Source organism: Myotis daubentonii, chromosome 4 (assembly GCF_963259705.1).
Source record: "Myotis daubentonii chromosome 4, mMyoDau2.1, whole genome shotgun sequence".
NCBI classification, from domain to species: domain Eukaryota; kingdom Metazoa; phylum Chordata; class Mammalia; order Chiroptera; family Vespertilionidae; genus Myotis; species Myotis daubentonii.
The window spans coordinates 110,691,960-110,710,711 of NC_081843.1; the positions used below are offsets into that span (position 1 = coordinate 110,691,960).

Below are 18,752 nucleotides of genomic sequence, written 5' to 3' on the forward strand. Positions count from 1 at the left end.
ATTTAAACAACAGTTTTAAGAGTCACTGTAATTTAAAATAAATATTTATACTTTTTTCTCAGTTTTAATTTCTAACATGATAAATATTAATAGATAAATCCACATAAATAGTTTTATGTGTATGAAGAGAACAAAAAGTTTGAGAACTGCTGCTTTAGGGCTAACAATATGAATACTTAATCTGTAAGACTAGAATATTCCTCCACCTTACACTGCTATAACAGTTCACTCTCATCACTTCACAAACCCGTTTTATAAAATTACAATTCCTTTTACTTGCCCACTCCTGATTTAAACATTCTGTTTGTCTTTTAAGGATATTACCATTCCTAGTACTTTTTCCTTTTTTCTTGTAGACCCAAATTTCTATCTAGGATTAAAATATTATTTCTTATAGTACAGATTTGACAATCAATTCTCTCAGGTTTCTTTGACCAAACTGCATCTTTATTTCACCCTCATTTTTGAAGGGTGTTTTTCATATCCTTACTCTCAGGCAGGGTCTTTATTTCTAAGATCATCCCCTGTGGTGCTAGAACCAGATGTTTGGAGTGTTCATGAGGCAAGATCTCTCCACTCCTCCAGCTGAGCTGGCCTGCCCACATGTCCCTGCATGTCCAACCTTTAGAATCCATCATCTCAGCTTCTAGTAAGCTTCATGCATTCTTGCACCGAATACGAGCAGCTCAGCCCTTGTCCCGGGACTCACAGGGAATCCCCTACCCCACCCCTCACCCCCACCCCCCTGCCCAGGCATTCAGGGGTCCTCTCTGTACAGCTTCCTTTCCTTTTTGCTCCACTCTGTAGATTCCAGCCCGTCACTCTCCTCAGCTCGGTGGGACCACTGTGGTCTGCGTGGCTCTAGCTCGTCATTCTGCAGTGAGGACGAGATCCTGTAAGTAGAGAGCTAGGCATTCATGAGTCTCACCTGCTCAGCTTTCCTTGTCTTGGGACCATGGCCTCAGGCTGCATGCTGTCCAGTGTCTAAAAGCAGTGGCCTCACATATTTTTTTGTCCACTTTCATGGTTTTGGCAGGCAGGCAAGTCAGGTACCAGTTACTGCCATAGCTTGAAGAAGTCTTCTTGTCTCAGTGAACTTTACATCCAGGAACTGAGGAATGAGGGAGGGCGGAGAAATCAGCTGAGGACTGACAGTCCTAGGCAGTCTCTGCCTCTCTCTTGGATATGCTCTCATAGTCTTCAAAACTGCAGTATGACTGTTTGCACATAGTGTGTCTAAACAGAGGAAACACCAACTGAGTGTGCTTCCGACCCTTCTACTTACAGGGAAGGGTCTAGATTTCATGTCCTCCATACATGGATGAAAATCAGTTTCTGTATATAAATTGTAAGCACTGACCATGCTCAGGAATATCTCCAATTATTAAAAGGATTCCCCAAATGCAAATCCCTATTCCACTCCTACCCATCTTAATTTTTTAATGGCTCTTCGCTGCTTGCAGGACTTTCTTAACATGGCCCACAAAAGTGTGATCTGGCCCATCGATTTCATCAGCTTCCTCACTGTACTCTTGGTTTTCTGCCACTCATAGGGTGTGACACACTTAAAGGCGAGATGCTCTTCGCCTCGGTGCCTCTGCATATGCTGTGTCATCACTTCCCCATTCCTCCTGCACCCGTCATCTATTTTTTCCTCAGACTTCAGACCTCAACCATCATATCCCTACGGAACACACTGCTGAGAGCAATGGACAAGTTATTTCTCATTTCTCAGTAACTCAACTTATATTCTTTGGTAGCTATCACATCTGCTACATGGCAGGCTTTATCTGAGGAGTTTCACTGGGAGGAGGCAGACCTCCTGCCGGGCCCCAGCCCTCTACACTACTTCAGTGCTACATACTCTCATGATGTTACGTTCATTTTCGAGCACTCATTTCAACTGTAATTAAATACAGTCAGATAATTGTGTGCTTTGTAGTTCATTTCCCAACTCTCCCACTAGAACACAGCTTTATGGCCAAGGGTCCAGCCCAGTTCACTGCTCACAGAGGCACCCAGCCATTACTTGTCAAATGATTAAATTTGTAAAAACTAAAAAAAAAAAAAAGGAAACACTACCAATACCAACTGCTCTACAAGACACCCTGTTAGTATGAGAGGAAGGACAGAATCCAATGTTTTAAGTCCAGGAAAGGGCTGCAGATGGCAGCCTGTGATTGTGCCATCTCTCCAATGCCAAACTCAACCTCTTCACTTCACTGATTCCTTCCTCTGGTCACGCTCTGCACTGCGTCCAGAACGTCAGACAAACCACACATTCCTTTCTGCCTTCATCATCCTACTGGCCCACTCCTGCTCCTCGCATTATACTTGGCTTCTACGTCATGGAGACTCTGAACCTTGATCCTTCCAGTTTTTCTTAATCCAGCTCTTCAACGATACCCCCAGCAAACTCCCAACGCTGGCTCACTGACACATTGCTGTTTTGGTTGTGCAGCTGAGCCCTATGGAGAAAATAATACAACCATGCAGTTTGGCATCATCACAATTCTCTACACTGTAGACAGTGAATGATCTTTCTGAACCATAGCCCTGAGCCTATTATATCCTATTAAAGCCCTTCCTGACTCTTGAATGTGGCTTTTTAGGCCCTTTACCTTTTGCTTTTCTCTCTAACTTTAATATCCAGCATTTCAATCTCTGTTGTCTCTCTTCCTGCCCGACCACTCTCCCCCACAATTCTCATTCATTCTCAACTCAACCACAATCTGGCTTTCTTCTCATCCTCACTGTAACTCCTTTCCCTAAAGGTTCCCATTTGCATCCTAAATGGCAGGATCAAGCATTTTTCAGTCTTCATCTCACTGTTGCATTTCACATGTTGCTCTCTCTCTCCCTCTTGAAACTCTCTAATTCTGTAGATTCTTCCTATACTCCTGTCATCATATATCCTGTCTCCCTCACAAACTTGTTTTCCTCCCACTGCGCCTTAAACATTGGTAGTCTGCAAGGCCCCCCTTTGGCTCTGTGCTTACTCTACAGCTTACATGCTGATGAGCCAAATGCAGCCTCGGCACCCTCAAAGTGTCATGCTTGTGCACATTCCCACTGTCTGGACATCACCAGAACAGCCCGCAGGTACTCATTATCAACATATTTAAAATAGGACCTAGTCACCCAACATAGAGAAACCTGAGAGCTATCCCGATGCTTGTTTTCCTTTACATACTTCAGTAATCTGTCAAGTCCTGCTATTTTTATTTCCTAAATACATCTGCAGTCTCTTCATCTCTCCTACCGTCATCACGCTAGTTCTGACTCTCATCATCTCTGAGACTACTGCATTTGTGTCCTCTTCTCGATACCCTCAAATCCTCTATGGAGCAGCCAGAATGAGCTCTCATTAATCCTTTGCATAAAGTCCTTCTCCGGTCTACACATTAAAATTTAAGTTCTCAAAATTGTATGCTTCTCTCCTGACTTTCTATAGGTTCACTTTTTAATACTGCACCACCCACACCCGGTTCCTCTACCCTATATGGTCTGCACATTCAGAATCCCATCCCCCAACTCCCCACATAACCAAACATCCAGATGATCCAAATATGCACAAAAGATAATTACAAAGTTTTAAAAATAAGCTCCCGCAGAACATGCTAAGTGATTTTATTTACCAAACTTTATATTACACTTATTTAAAAAACACATGGCTTCAGACTATGTCTTCTGACTTCAAAGTTAATATCCTTTTCACCAACCCCCATTTTAGTCTTTCTACATCAAGCCAAATAGTAGCTAAAACATAAAACACATCTCAAAATCTGAGAAAAGTGGATCTTCTGAAAAGGTATAAAAGAACTACAACGTTTAGTCATTACATTCAGATCTTCACAGGTGACTAAGGACTTGCCAGATGAAAGCTTCCTCGTAAGAGCATCTGATCTGGGAGGTAAGATCCCGAGGGTGGTCCTGGCTCCGGTGATAAGTACTGGTAGGTGTGTAGTTTATAGCTATCAATTCACCTCTTGGAGCTTCAATTTTGCCTTCTTAAAAAGGGTTTGGTACTATGCTATATGCCTGAAACTAATACAAAATAATATAAACTGTAAAAAAAGAAAAATATATATATTTAAAGGGTTTGGGTTAGAAGCTTCACTTAACCTGTAGCCCATGGGTTTCCAAGTCAAGTTATACATGGAACTGGGGTGTCAGTGACCATGAATCCCTTGGAATTGTACGTAGTTTTGTGTAAGGATTTGTTCAGCTTTTTTTCCTTTTTTTTTTAGAGAGGAAGGGGGAGAGGACAGAGATAGAAACATCAATGGAGAGAATCTTCCATAGGCTTTCTCCTGCACGCTCCCCAATGGGGATCGAGCCCACAACCCAGGCATGTACTCTTGACCAGAATAGAACCTGGGACCCTTCAGTCCACAGGCCGATGCTCTATCTACTGGGCCAAACCAGTGAGGGCCAGATTTTTAAGGAGAGATTTCATTAGATTCTCAAGGAGGTCCGTGAAATTTGGTGGTTAAGAACTTTTCGTTAAGTAACTTCTCAGCTTCCTCATGTTTCTATAAATACAGAGTGGGCAAAAGTAGGTTTATAGTTGTGAGTATGCAGAACAGTTTATTCTTGTATTGTTACTTATTGTATTGTTTTCCATACAAAAACTGTAAACCTACTTTTGCCCCAACTTGTATTTTTTGAAACTATGAAATATGGAGAGCCCCTATTGATTTAGCTTTATGACAAACATAATTACTTTGTCTGTTCTTTGTTTCAGGATCTAAATCTAATACAGGTAAGCCCTTAATTATAAACAAGTTACTATCAAAACAAACTTATACTGCCATGACTTAGCAGAAGAAAGGCTACTGTCAAGGGTGAAGACACTAAGACTATATGACAAAGGAATAGTTAAACAATAAAAAAAGTCACAAATACAAACAAGTGCAAAATTCCATTTTACAAAAAACTTGTAATGCCTATAAACTATAAAATAATCACAACCTGTAATCCACTTATTTCAAGCAATTAACATACATTTCTAACAGATCTTGAATCACAGGGTAACATGTTATTAAACTTATTTCCTTATTTTAGTTCATCTTTAATTGCCTGCATAACATTTGCAAACTAAAATTCAAAGGATTGTTTATCACCATCTTTCTGAAAACTGAACCTATCTCACTTCATTAAGTCCGTAAATGGTACCTGTCCTAGTTATGCAGACTCAAGCACAATGCATGAGGTTCAGAAGAGAGACGATGTCTCTCAAACTCACAATAAATTAATGTAAGAAAAAGGATTACAAACCAAAAAACATCTGCTGTTCCTCTATTTAAAATCAACCATTTTTTTAAGAATCCAGGGACAAAACAATTTAGTTTCTTCATGAAAAATATGCAAAGAATAAAAGGCAATGAAGAAACCTATGGATTAAGACCTAAAAAAAAAAAAAAGGCCTTTTGAGAAAATTGAACATTTGAACTTAGTTTTTATGTCAAGCATTAATATTTAAAGATGTATTTATAGATGAAATAATATGGGGTTTGTTTCAGAGAAACATGAGGGAGGAGTGTATGGGGCACAGCTCAAATGAGCTTGGTCAGAAGTTCAGAATGATTGAAACTCAGTGACAGATATGTGGTGGTTCCATAACAAAAAGCCAAAATAGTTTACAAAATTCTAAATAGGAAAACATTGTGTTTATACTGTGTGTAATTTGAGCAATGAAATCATACACAATAGAGTCTTACAAAGGAAGGGAGGGTGGTATGCAAAACACATGGGATTTTATGACCACCTGGTCAATAAACTATGCAAACTCGAATTTGGTCAGTGACCTTTCTATCATACCAAATTTACATTTAACTGTTTCTCAGATAGGGCCAATAGGACAAGAAGTGCATTTAGAAAAATCTTCAAACAAATAAAAATAATGTAAATGTGTGTAATAATATGCTTTCCATGACAAAAATTAGCTAAGGGATTAAACAAACTTTAGTTTTAAAATGAGCAAGGCAAACAGTGAAAAGTTCAAATAAGTAGGATTTTTGTAGAGTGAAAATTACTTTTAAGTGTTTCAAATTACTTTATTTCAAATGGATGACCTGATGGGTTTTATATTTGCAAAACTAATGTTCTTTACAGTTTATATCAATATTTCTGAAGATGCAGGCTACTTGGACATCAGAATTGTAACCAGAATGAGTTCCTTGTGCAACTAACAATGGTGTGTGTGGCACTAGCTAAGTTTACTTCCTAAATGAGCATAGGATGAATACGCTTGCTCTGTATAAAATCTACATTGCACAAAACATTTTGACTTACCTGTGTTCATGATAGACTATAGTCATCAAAAATTGTCTGTGTGCTTCCGTTACCTGCTAACAATGGAAACACTCAACATTTGAACAGAGTAAACTATATATTACTTGTCTCCAAAATGTCATAATTTCTTCCCCTAGAGGTCACTAAATTCTGTTTCTACATTTGTATTTTGGTATAAATATTCTTAATTACCCATTTGTCAAAATAATAAAGACACACTAAACTTTCATATTAATAAAAAGGTACTTGAAAAATTTTATATAAAATATAACATTCTCTTTTCAATATCAATCCATAAAGATATGGCTTACTACATCAACAAACTATAGAGTAAGATTGAACTTTGTAAATCTCAAATATACTTGGAAAGTTCAATTTTGTATATCTGACAGCAAAAGCCCTAACTTAATTTTGTGTTAAGATCCCAAAACTTATATTTGAGAAATCTGCTTTCTGAAAACTTTGGTGTATATATTTAGACGTTAAGGCTTGTGAGTTTTATCAACATTTGGCTTATATTAATAGCTAAAATACTGTAGCTTAGAATATATGGAAAATTCTTAAGCACAGCAATTCATCTGTGACCATCATCTATGACACAGCCTCACTACTACTGTGTGCCTAGTTCCTGATGCTCACTTGAAATATATCCCCAAGTAGATATATTTTGAAGATCCTGGTTTCCTTTCAACAAGGATCATCGCCTTTGCACTTGATATTCAATTCGCTTAAGAGTAGTGAATGTGATTACTCCACCCCCACATTTAAATCTCTATTATAACACATACAAGCAAATTACTGAATCCTTCTGAGCCTCAGTTTCCTTATCTACAAAATAGGGATAAAATATTTAACCAGCAGAATTTTCATAAGTAAATGACAGCAGGCATGGTTACATGTTAGGTTCGTGGCATTCAAAATTGGCTTTTTTACCCACATCTTTATTCTTCAGTATTCTATATGCTGGACTTTATGTTCTTATATATTTTTTAACTGGTATTTTACTCTCTGATAAATCTTATTATCTTCATAAGCCACTTCAAATATTTTGCTGATAAAACAAATTCCATGTGTGAAAAACCCAACCTAGTTTTGTCCCAGAGTTCAGTTTAAAAAAACAAACATTACCACCATGAAATCACTAGAAAGAAATCGAAGCATACAAAGAATAAACTATAGTTTCTTTTTATATCAAAATGTACTCTTGAAAATGTGTTTGGCACAGTGCTAAATCATATATAGTTAATACTAAATATTGCAGGATACAATAAAACCCTGGAGTTAATTGTTTACACCCTCTTATGGGAATGAAAATAATAGATACCAATCATTCAGAAGTCAGCCTATACAAACTATATAAACAATATTTTATGTTTCGCTTTGAAAACCAGTGATATAATAAATTTTACATAAAAGACTGCAAAATAATATAAATGGATTTAAACAGATCTTTACAGTAAGAAATTCAAATGGAAACAGACAAGTAACAAAGAGAAGTAAAAAAATTTATTGCAGTATTCGCTCCACCAGATTGCCTGGGGATCCCTTTTCTTGTATTGTTTTCAGGGTGACCTAATACATCAAAATCTACATTTACAAAAACTCCTTCTGCAGATAGGTCATAGATACTGCATGCTTTTTTTTCAACAGAATAAATTATATATCCAGGAGATTCTGCCATTTTACAGCCTGGAAAAAACAATGCTTCCCTGGAAACTGGGCTAAGCTAAAGAAAGCCATCCGCTGCTAGGTTAAACTCCAAGAACACTTTATTAAGAACATTAACAGACTAATTTCCAACATTCACTTGTTTATTTTTTAAACAGAAAGTTTTTCCAAGATATAAACAATTTTTGTTAAACTATAATACAGTGGGAGTAAAAATGAACTGAGAATCTGTTTCTGCTGCACAACAGCGAAGGGAGCTCCCACAAAAATGTTTGCCCAACATTTCCTTCTTTTGTTCCTGCATCCCAGGTTCCATTCTTACTCTTCATAAAATTGATTTTTATTTTTGCCAGAATGTTGATATTTCAAGTTTTTCTGCCTTTTAAAAAAATTCCTGTAAATTTGGCTGCATGTACAAATTCATTAGCTGGAAGTCCCATCCTTGGCGGCATACAGGGATCGTAAAGTCTGAACAACTTTATTAGTCAGCTTATTAGCACTCGTTAGAGCAATTTTTTTGTAAATAATGTCTGACTCTTTAATAGTGTCTACCCAAGGCACCAGTTTGCGGCCATCGCGGCGCTTAGCCTCAGTCCAGGAGCCGCTGTAGGAGCCTGCCATCCACTGAACACTGAAGCCACTGCTGGTTTTCTGTACTACTCTTGCAATTTGTGGTCGATCTTTGTACTTTGGACAGCAAATAGCGATGACATCCATGACGTCAACACTTTCATTCATCTGTGCTGCCAACTCCGTAGAGTCTGAATTTCGTTTTGACCTTCTCAATGACTAAAACATTGGGAGGGGGGAAAAAAGACCAAGTGTTATACAAAATAATTTTAGTAAAATTATTGTTTTTATTGCTTTTAATCCCTTGACGCCGGGAGTTGGGATTTCCCAGCACACTTCCATTGCCGGCAATGAGACGCACCGTGACCGCCAGCGCCAAGGGGTTAACATATACTTGTAAAACCATAAAACTCTTAATTTGTACCCGTGTCTTTACTCTTATTGATATATAAAATTATATATACATATGAACCATAAAGCTACATAAAACTTAGCAACAATAAAAAAGGATAACACACATTAATACAATCCAAATAAAAATTAATAATCCTTTATGCTGAATAAATCTCATTTCTGGTTTTTTTTATTGCCTTTAAACTTTCTACAAAAGGATGTATAAATGGTAAGTAGAGAACCTATCTACAAAATGTTTTCTCTCATAAGTATTACATTACTTGGTGTACATTTAAAAGACTGACATATATAAGCACATAAAAATCATTTTACGTAATACGTTGCGAAATACGTTGACTCCTCCTCCGCCTCACCCCTGAAGTGCCTCCTCCTCTATCCTCCCCATCACTTTCATCATCTTCTGTCTCTGCTGCTGCATTATTTTTAGGGCTGCCTCCTCCAAGCAGCGAGGTAATTGCTTTGTTCCGAGCATTTGTGCTAGCTGACACTTCCCCTTCTTCTTCCTCTTCATCAGGGTCCAGATGTTCCATGAGAAGTTTGAACTATAAAAATAAGGTATTAATTTTGAATTTTAAGTAAATATTTCAAACAAGACTGTCAAATCACTAAATGTTTTCTTAAAATTTTCTTTTCCTAAATGGGCCCTATAGCCGAGTTTGGTGTGGGGGAAATATATTTTAGCTATTGCCCAAGTCTGGGGCTGGCAAGCATTTTCTGTAAAGAGCCAGAGAGTAAATATTTCCATCTTTGCAGGCCATATAGTCTCTTTCACAACTACACAGCTCAGCCATCGTAGTGTGAAAGTAGCTATAGACAATACATAAATGAATGGGCATGGCTGTTTCAATAAAACTTTATTTACAAAAACAGGCAGAGGGCCATATTTGGACAAGTCAGAGGTGGCTGATGCTGGTCCAAATCATCAAGCAACCAGCTGATTAATTAATAATGATAGACATTTTAAAATTTTCTGCCCCCTTTGTGCTCTGCCAAGTCAAGAGGATACTAGAGGAAGCAAAGGATGAATATTAAATGAAAACTAAAATAATTTTCTACTTTAGAGTATACGAATTACAGTCTATGAATAATATGAAAACTGTTGTGTAGGTTTCATGCTTGGTCAAAAAATTTCATTATTAGTTATGTTTAGCTACCTGCTTTAAGTAGATTAAAGCAAAACCTTTATTTTTAAAAATAGTCTCTAAAAACATTAAAACATTTTTATTGTAGTGAAATATACAGAACATAAAATTTACAGTTTTAATCAATTAATTCACTGGCATAACTATTATTATATTGTTGTGCAACTATTACTACCATTATTTCCAAAACTTTATCAGCAACAGAAACGCATACTGTATCCATTCAATAACTCCCTACTCTCAGCCCTGGTAAACTCCATTCTATATTTTCAGTCTCTATAAATTTTTCTATTCTTAAAGACAATTTAAAAGCACATTTAACACACACATACTCACATACTTGTTAGTGAGTATAAATAAAAGATACACAAACGTACATGTATATATATATATATATATATATATATATATATATACTTTTTATAAAATTTACACCATATAATAATCCATTGAATTAAAAAAATATACATAAATGCGCATGGCTTTTTCCTAAAAACTTTCATTTTCACCAAAATAAAATTAGTGATAAGCTGGCATTTTCTAAGAAAAAGTAATTAGGATACAGTGTGTGAAATGGGAAAGCAAGCTTATAGAAACTCCTTAAAACCAGACAGAAAAATAATCTTGACAGTTCATGAAGCTTACTTTCTTTTTTTTTTTTTTTTAAATATATTTTATTGATTTTTTACAGAGAGGAAGGGAGAGAGATAGAGAGTTAGAAACATCGATCATCTGCCTCCTGCACATCCCCTACTGGGGATGTGTCCGCAACCCAGGTACATGCCCTTGACCGGAATCGAACCTGGGACCCTTCAGTCCGCAGGCCGACGCTCTATCCACTGAGCCAAACCGGTTTTGGCTGAAGCTTACTTTCAATGTAAAGCATAGCTAACTCCCAAAACGTACTAAAAAAAAAAAAAGCCATTATTGCCTTGGTCAGATAGCTCTGTTAGTTGGTGTGTTGTCCCGATACACCAAGGTTGTGGGTTCAATCCCCGGTCAGGGCATATACAAGAATCAACAAATGAATGCATAAATAAGTAAAACAACAAATCCATGTTTCTCTTTTTCTTTTCCTCTCTCCCTTCCTCTTTCTAAAAAATAATAATAATGATAATAATGCCCTATCCAGTTTGGTTCAGTGGATAGGGCACCGGCACTCAGATTGAAGGGTCCCAGGTTTGATTCCAGTCAAGCGCATGTACCTTAGTTACAGGCTCAATCCCCAGACCTGGTCAGGGAATGTGTGGGAGGCAACTAATCGATGTTTCTCTCTCCCTGTTTTTCCCCCTCCCTTCCACTCTCTCTAAAAGTCAATGGAAAAATATCCTTGCGTGAGGATTAACAACAAAAAATAAATAAATAAAAGCCATTATTGGGAGAAAATACATTTTGGTTTTACTACTCACATCTAGATACTGTTTTACTATACTCCTCTTCACATCTTCAGTGATTTTGGAATTAGCCATATCACTGCGCAGGAAGTCCAGTGTTTGTTTGGGATGAAAATGAACTCCTGTTTTTCGGTTTATCGCTTTATCATATACTTTTGCAGATTCAGATGGAGAATATTTCTGAATTTTACTGTTTGGGAAAAATCAAACCATTAACTAAAACATTTTCAGGCATTTGCATTTAAATTGCTTCTAGTTAAAGTTTATTCACTAATAAACTTTTTCTCATACAGATTTTAACCAGTGAACAAAGTAAATATAATTTTAAAAAGGGAAGTAAATACATAAAGGCAAAGATTAAAAAGAATAATATTCTCTTATTTCTCTATTTGTCTTGAATAGAGGCATCATTTAAATGACAGCAGTATCTCATGTCTATTTCTTAATACCATGACTGTGATTATACAAGAGTTTTAATATAATTACTCAATACCACCCAACTGGTTTATCTCCTACCTTTTTGCGCCCCACCCCCACTATTTATTCCCTACACAGCAGCAAGAAGGATTGTTTACAAACCTGTTTCATATTAACAACTCTGATTAAAAATCTTTCAACTCCTTAGCACTGCCCCAATACCTTATAAGGTTTTAATTTACTTTGCCAATATTTAACATCAAAATACTTGTCATAAAAATCTGGATTATATAACTTCTTTTGAAAGAGTGGAAGCTATGGCCACACTGTGCCCACTCTTTTCTGTGGTAACAAGCTGATGAATATCTGAATAATATCTGAGTCCTTTAGATGAAACATGCTCTTTCCAGTTTGCCTCTGACATTTTTCCAGGTCCATTTAACTCATTTTATCATCTGTCCTCTATGAACATATGACTTTGTGATTCCTAATGTAAGGTTGCAATGAATGTGGGAAATGACCACAATTCCATGGGTACAGACAGAAAAGAGATACCTACAATGACTAATAGTGAATATAATTACAGGGCATTCACAATAAATAGTACTTTTTTCTCTCTTACTTTATAGAGTGCATTAAAGATTGTTTGGTTCTGAGGGAAGGTAGGGGGAGGGTGGGGGTAAGGGGAAGAGATCAACCAAAGGACTTGTATGCATGTCTATAAGCCTAACCAATGGACACAGACACCATGGGGGTGAGGGCATGAGTGGGGGGTGGCGTGGGAGGGGCAATGGGGGGATAAAAACACATATGTAATACTTTAATCAATAAAGAAAAATAATAAAGACTGTTTGGTTCTGTTAGAGCTTAGTCTAGTTGGTCCACATCTATTCTTCATTCATAGCTCTTTAAAAACTTAAATTTGCCATCTATGTTAAGATTAGCGTAATTCTCTAATAAGATGTTTTTAAGGAGCCCTAGATGGTTTGGTTCAGAGGATTGAGTGTCGGCCTGCGGACCGAAGGGTCCCAGGTTCGATTCCAGCCAAGGGCACATGCCTGGGTTGCGGCTTGATCCCCAGTAGGGGGCATGCAGGAGGCAGCAGATCAATGATTCTCTCTCATCATTGATGTTTCTATCTCCCTCTCCCTCTCCCTTCCTCTCTGAAATCAATTAAAATATATATTTTTAAAATTTTTTTTAAAAAGACCCTTTTAAGGAAATCAACAAATTAAGTCCTTTAATTTATATGCATATTACCAAGTAATTGTTTTTCCTATTTGATAATAGATTGAACAAATTATGGTGTATTATACAACAAAATACTAGTCATAGAAAGGGGCATTTTTAATATTAAAATAAACATGCAATCAAAACTGGATTTCATAATTTATGATTTGAACCAAGTTTTTTCTCTCCCTGCTTATGTGTAACCTTACCTATCAGAAAATCCACAGAGATTCTTCAAATGTTGTTTTAACATGAGAAGCAATAAAATACCCTGGGAAACATTTGCAAACTCAATTAAGGGAGCTGAATTTTCTGGCAAACATTTCATCACCGAATTTATATCATCTTCTGCATCTGAGTCTGAATCTGAATCTACACGTTTCCGTGACTTCCGAGGCCTGGAGACTTCTTCTTCACTCTCGCTTGACTCATTTTCCTTACTAGGTGAAGGTTTTCTCTCTTTCCTTTTGTCTTTTACCATAGACTGAAAAAAGAAAAAAAAGAAAAGAAAATTATTGTTTGTTTTTTTTTTTAAAACGAAACAAAATACCACTAACAAATACACATATATGCATTCAACAGCTTCAAAAGGCATCCCCATATTAATATTGTATACACTGAAACCTTCTGCCTTTCCATAATGACTGGAGGTGTAACCCTTGGGAGAAATACTAGGTTCCAAGACTTAATAAAATCATATATAATCCACTCCTCCAACACTCCCCCACAAAAAAAGACTTCTTCTAAAATATCATTCAAAGGTTAACAATTTTCTTATAGGAAAGTAATGAAATAAATTAGCTATAGAAGTATGAATTTGGTATATAAGTGAACCAACATAGAAGAAAAGCAGTAATTATAAGTTAACTGGGTGAATACAGTAGGCTTGAACGCCCCCAGCTTTTATTTAAGTCTTCCTTTCAAGAACTTTTCCATGCCCTGGCTAGTGTGGCTCAGTTGGTTGAGCATCGTTCCATGCACCAAAAAGTTGCCAGTTCGATCCTGGTCAGGGTACATTCCCAGGGCTTGATCCCCAGTAGGGAGCATGCAGGAGGCAGCCCATCAAAGTTTTTTTCTCTCTCTCCCTTCCTCTCTCTAAAATCAATAAAACATATTTTAAAAAACCTTTTCAGAAATAGACAATTTTTCTTCAATACTTAAATTGTTTCTTTGTATTTTATGAAACTGTTATCTCTTTAAAAACAGAAAAGTCATCTGGGTTTAAGAGGGGAAAAATATTAGATTACAAAGCAATTATTCAAAATGCAACTGTTAAATAAAACAGGAGAAACATTTATAAGATATGCACAATAGTAAGTAAAATAAGATAACACATAGTTAAAGTTCCTGGGAAATTAACTTTTCCAACTTCAATGTGCATATTAAACACCTAGGGATTTTGTTAAAAACATAAGACTCTGTTTCAGCAGGGTGGGGCCTACGTTCTACAGTTCTAACCCTTAGGTATTAAAATAATCTTCCTTATTCACTAGTTTGACCAGGCTGAATTTTGAGCAATGTGATTTTGTAAAATGAGATCTACTTGTATCATCAGGTACATAAAAATATTCCAATTAATTTATAAAAAATTTACTGGGTATCAACTCTGTGCCCAGTGCTACAACAGGCACTTTTATAATTAAGCTAATTACATTTCCTCTTAAAAAACCAAGAAAGAGAAGTACAAGGTTTATAACAAACTTAGTAAAGTTTTAGGTACACAATATACCAACTTAATTATGATGCTGGTGTTCAAGGATAAGGAAATCGATAGTATTATACATGTCCCGTGTTTCTTTGTAAGCTATCTATATCTATATCTCTTCAAGGGTACTTTTGTGATCTACAGCATTACCAGATTTATAGACTAGCAAGGTACTATACAATGGGGTTTAAATGAATATATGAAAAGACACCAAACACTATAGTGAGAGAAATAAAGGAGTGGGATGGATGGCATCACTGAACAATCCATCTATCTATACAGGTAAGTATATATATTCCACTAAATGATCTGAAATGGGATGGTTTTAGGTGTTTCTTAATAGAAATGAAATGGCAACCCACTTCCTCTCCCCAATTCAAGCACTGCCCAGATTTCAATAAGTTCATTTAGAAAGACTTTATATACCTGTGAAAGAATAAAAAGAATGAGAAACAAAACAGTGAAAATAGCATGCCAGCACTTTGACACATACACGAAGAATAGCAATGTATGTAACTTACCTCCTTGAATGACTGCAGTAGGTTACTACCAGAAACGGAGAGTGTAATGTCTATGTGATGCATTATAAACAATGGCTCTTCCTGTGTCTGGTATGGAAAACAGGCTAGATTGTCTGCTATATACAAGAGCATATTCACTTCTGTTTTCTGTAAATTAAAAAAAGAAAAGGTACACATTTAGTGGATAATCTAGAAATCCATACAAAAAGCTGTTTTAGAAAAAGTATTACATGGTACTTCGATCTCAGTTAATGTTTCAGAGAAAGAGGGTGGTGGGGAGCGGGGATGCAGTGGGGGGACAGAAAATGGATTTTATAAAATAATCTTATTCCCATTTTAAGAGAGTTCATGACTTATACCACAGTACTTTAAGAAGGGAAGAGGTGAAATTTTTTAGGGCACCCAAGTGGAATTCCCTTGATATTCTTACTAGTGCCCTGGTGCACGGATTACTGCACATTGAAAGGAAATTAATTAGAAGGCGGCAGGCGGATCGGGACTGGGCCAGACTGGCCGGACATGCCCTGGAGTCAACCTCCTGTGGTCCTTCCCCAGCTGGCCAGACCTGGGGCAGCACCAGGGATCCATGGGCGTCTGCAGGGTGAGCGGGGGTTCCCCGGCAGGTGGGGTTTCTTGGCCTGGCCTGCTGGGTTTTGGGCCGAAACCGGCTCTCCGACATCCCCCAAGGGGTCCTGGATTGTGAGAGGGTGGTTCTCAGGTGATGCACTCTGGAATTGGGCTCCCTCCTCTCTGGTTCCGGGGTGCGTCATCCGAGAAACACCACTGCCAAGTCACCACAGCACAGCAGCTCTTGTGTTGAGCATCTGCTCCCTGGTGGTCAGTGCGCTTTATACCTACTGGTCAGTCAGACGGTCGCTTAGCCTTTTATATATATAGATAGAGTATATGGGATTTTCATGATAAATCCATACCACATTATCAAAAATTACATATAATGAATAAATTCATAATTATTTATCATTATGATTCTAAGAGCTTAACCCATATGGAGATCAGTTACACAGTTTCTGCCCTCAGTAAGTGGTAATTATAGTACTAATATGCGGGTTAAAAACTCCACACAGTTCATGTACTCATAATACCTACAGTTTCCTTCATAAATGTAATTTAGAATATCAGAGTCCTTCTGACGGTGCTACTAGTTTCACACTAGAGAAACTGAGGTAGGCACAACTTAAAGAAAAAAAATATGGTTACTACTAGTTGTTTGCTTTAAAAAGAAGAGAGACTTTCAGCATTCATGATCATACAGAATATAAACTGAAAGACATGTTAACATATAAATTCCTTTAAAACATTTACAGCTTAAAAAAAAAAAGTGATAAAAAACATTCTCTCCTACCATCTCCCCTATCCTGTCATCCAAACAGCAGAAAACTCAATAGCACAACAAAAATCCCACAGGACAGATGGGATACACTTGCTATTGGTGTTCATGAGATTCTTGCTCTATTTTTGTCTTTTAAATATGTATCAACACTTAGATGTTAAAATTGGGGAGATGCAGACATAGAACTCCACCATACCTATTGGTTGTAATGTTGTTATATATATTTATCCTCCTAAAATGAAAAATGTTCAGGACTACTCTGAATAAACCTTTAAAAAGAACTCAGAAATTCTTCAACTTGGGCCATAAAATAAGTCCCATTCCTTTCAAAAACCAAATTTCTTCAAAGAATAGCCTTGAGCTGGTCCTTCCAGATCCGCCCTACTGTTCTTTCATTAAAATCATGCTTTTGTGCCTCACTGCTTGAGTGTTTCTGCCCACCAAACAGCCCCTCTCCCCCACCCTATCTTTTTACTTCACATTCTCCTGGCCTGCTTAGCAGCATGAACATTCCTATCCACCCTTTCCTTCCCGACACCTTCCCTTCCTTAGTTTTTCCTCCACGCTCTTTGACTATTCCTTTTCTATGTCCTTCTCAAACCAACTCCTTCTCAAATTGCTTTTAGCAACAATCCTATTATTTTTTCAAATGCTCAGCACAAAAATATTCATTACCTTTGACTATTCTTTTCAGTCTTATTTATTCCTCCCTCACAATGTTTCTTTCCTTGCAGAACACCAGAACATTTTAACTCATTACCTTGAAAGTGAAGACAATGTTAAAACATGTGTGCCTAAAAAAAAATTTGTGTTCCTTACATTAGATTTTTTCTTTCCTAATGTTTATTCTTTTCTTTCCTATTGTTGCCATAATAGATTATTACCTCCAATGTGAACACAATGCTAAAATGCTCTTTGTCACTTTCATTGTCTATAAGATCTTCCATAAACATGTCTCACTATGATCTTCCTGCTCCAAATAACAACCTACTAATTGTTTCCCACATATTCTTATATTTGCATCTTTATTCGTGTTTTTACCCTTCCCTTAAATAGTAAATACACTGCATCTAATCTCCCTAAGTCTTCAGTAATTTACTCCTCCTAGGACATCCTTTGTTGGAGATAGTAATAAGAAAGCACTGCAGGATAAGAGCTGGATTTAGCACTTTACATGCTAAGGTGACTGAACAGAAGCCAATGGCACACAGAAGGCAATGAAACCACACAGGAATGAAGTTCAGGAGATAAAGGAATAGAGCAGTATTACTGACACCAACCACCTGCCACTCAGGATATGGTAACCTTAACTATTATCTATTTCCTTTATTTTGTGTGCTATCTCCCTAACTGGAAGTAAGATCCCTTATTGGCAAGAGCACTGTCATATCATTTTGGACTCTTAGCACAATTTCCCACAGAAAATTAAAGCTTAATGCTGATGATATGATGGTGGTGGTGATTAAATTATAACTATTTCTGAAATATATGTTTGTAATATTTATTTTGTAAACTTTATGTGGGCACATACCATATCTGTTCTATTTACTACTTTATGTTCATGTCCTAGTACAATGGCTACCAGACAGCAGGTGTGAATAGATATTTGTGTATAGTGAATGAATAAAGTACGAGGTAAGTTTAAAGGATAAAATGTTCTGTTTTCTTGGCTTACGGTTCTGGACAATGATACTTGTGCAATAGCCTAAAGGGTTAAGTTATTTTTACACAAATGTGAGCTCTTCATTAAGGAAGTAAAGTTGAACAAGAAGGGAATCTCAACAGCCAAAACCATAGAATGGTAATTCTAACATTAGAATCTGACAGAAACAAGTAAAATTTCACTTATTTATTCATGTATGTATGTATATATGTATGTATCTATGTATGTATGTATGTATGTATCTATCTATCTATCTATCTATCTATCTATCTATCTATCTATCTATCATCTATCTATCTAACATAATCTATCTAATCTATCCCCCTAAATGACAGTTTAGTGACACAGTTTATTAAAGGTATGCTTTGCCCTGGCTGATG

At 36.7% G+C, this 18,752-nt stretch overlaps 1 protein-coding gene across 5 annotated transcripts in view; it reads right to left on the minus strand.

The window, feature by feature from the left end:
- Nucleotides 1-7,781: 7,781 nt before the first annotated feature.
- NIPBL (NIPBL cohesin loading factor) overlaps nt 7,782-18,752 on the minus strand; it is a 175,788-nt gene continuing 164,817 nt past the window's right edge. For 4 of the 5 annotated variants that reach the window (XM_059694929.1, XM_059694928.1, XM_059694927.1 and 1 more), the window contains 5 exons: nt 15,359-15,505; nt 13,342-13,616; nt 11,501-11,675; nt 9,303-9,491; nt 7,782-8,754 (listed from right to left, as the gene is read on the minus strand). In XM_059694929.1, coding sequence (XP_059550912.1) covers nt 8,389-8,754; nt 9,303-9,491; nt 11,501-11,675; nt 13,342-13,616; nt 15,359-15,505 — 1,152 coding nt within the window. In that variant the 3' untranslated portion in view covers nt 7,782-8,388. Of the gene's footprint in view, nt 8,755-9,261; nt 9,492-11,500; nt 11,676-13,341; nt 13,617-15,358; nt 15,506-18,752 lie in introns of all 5 variants that reach the window. The other variant, XM_059694931.1, reaches the window with a different exon arrangement.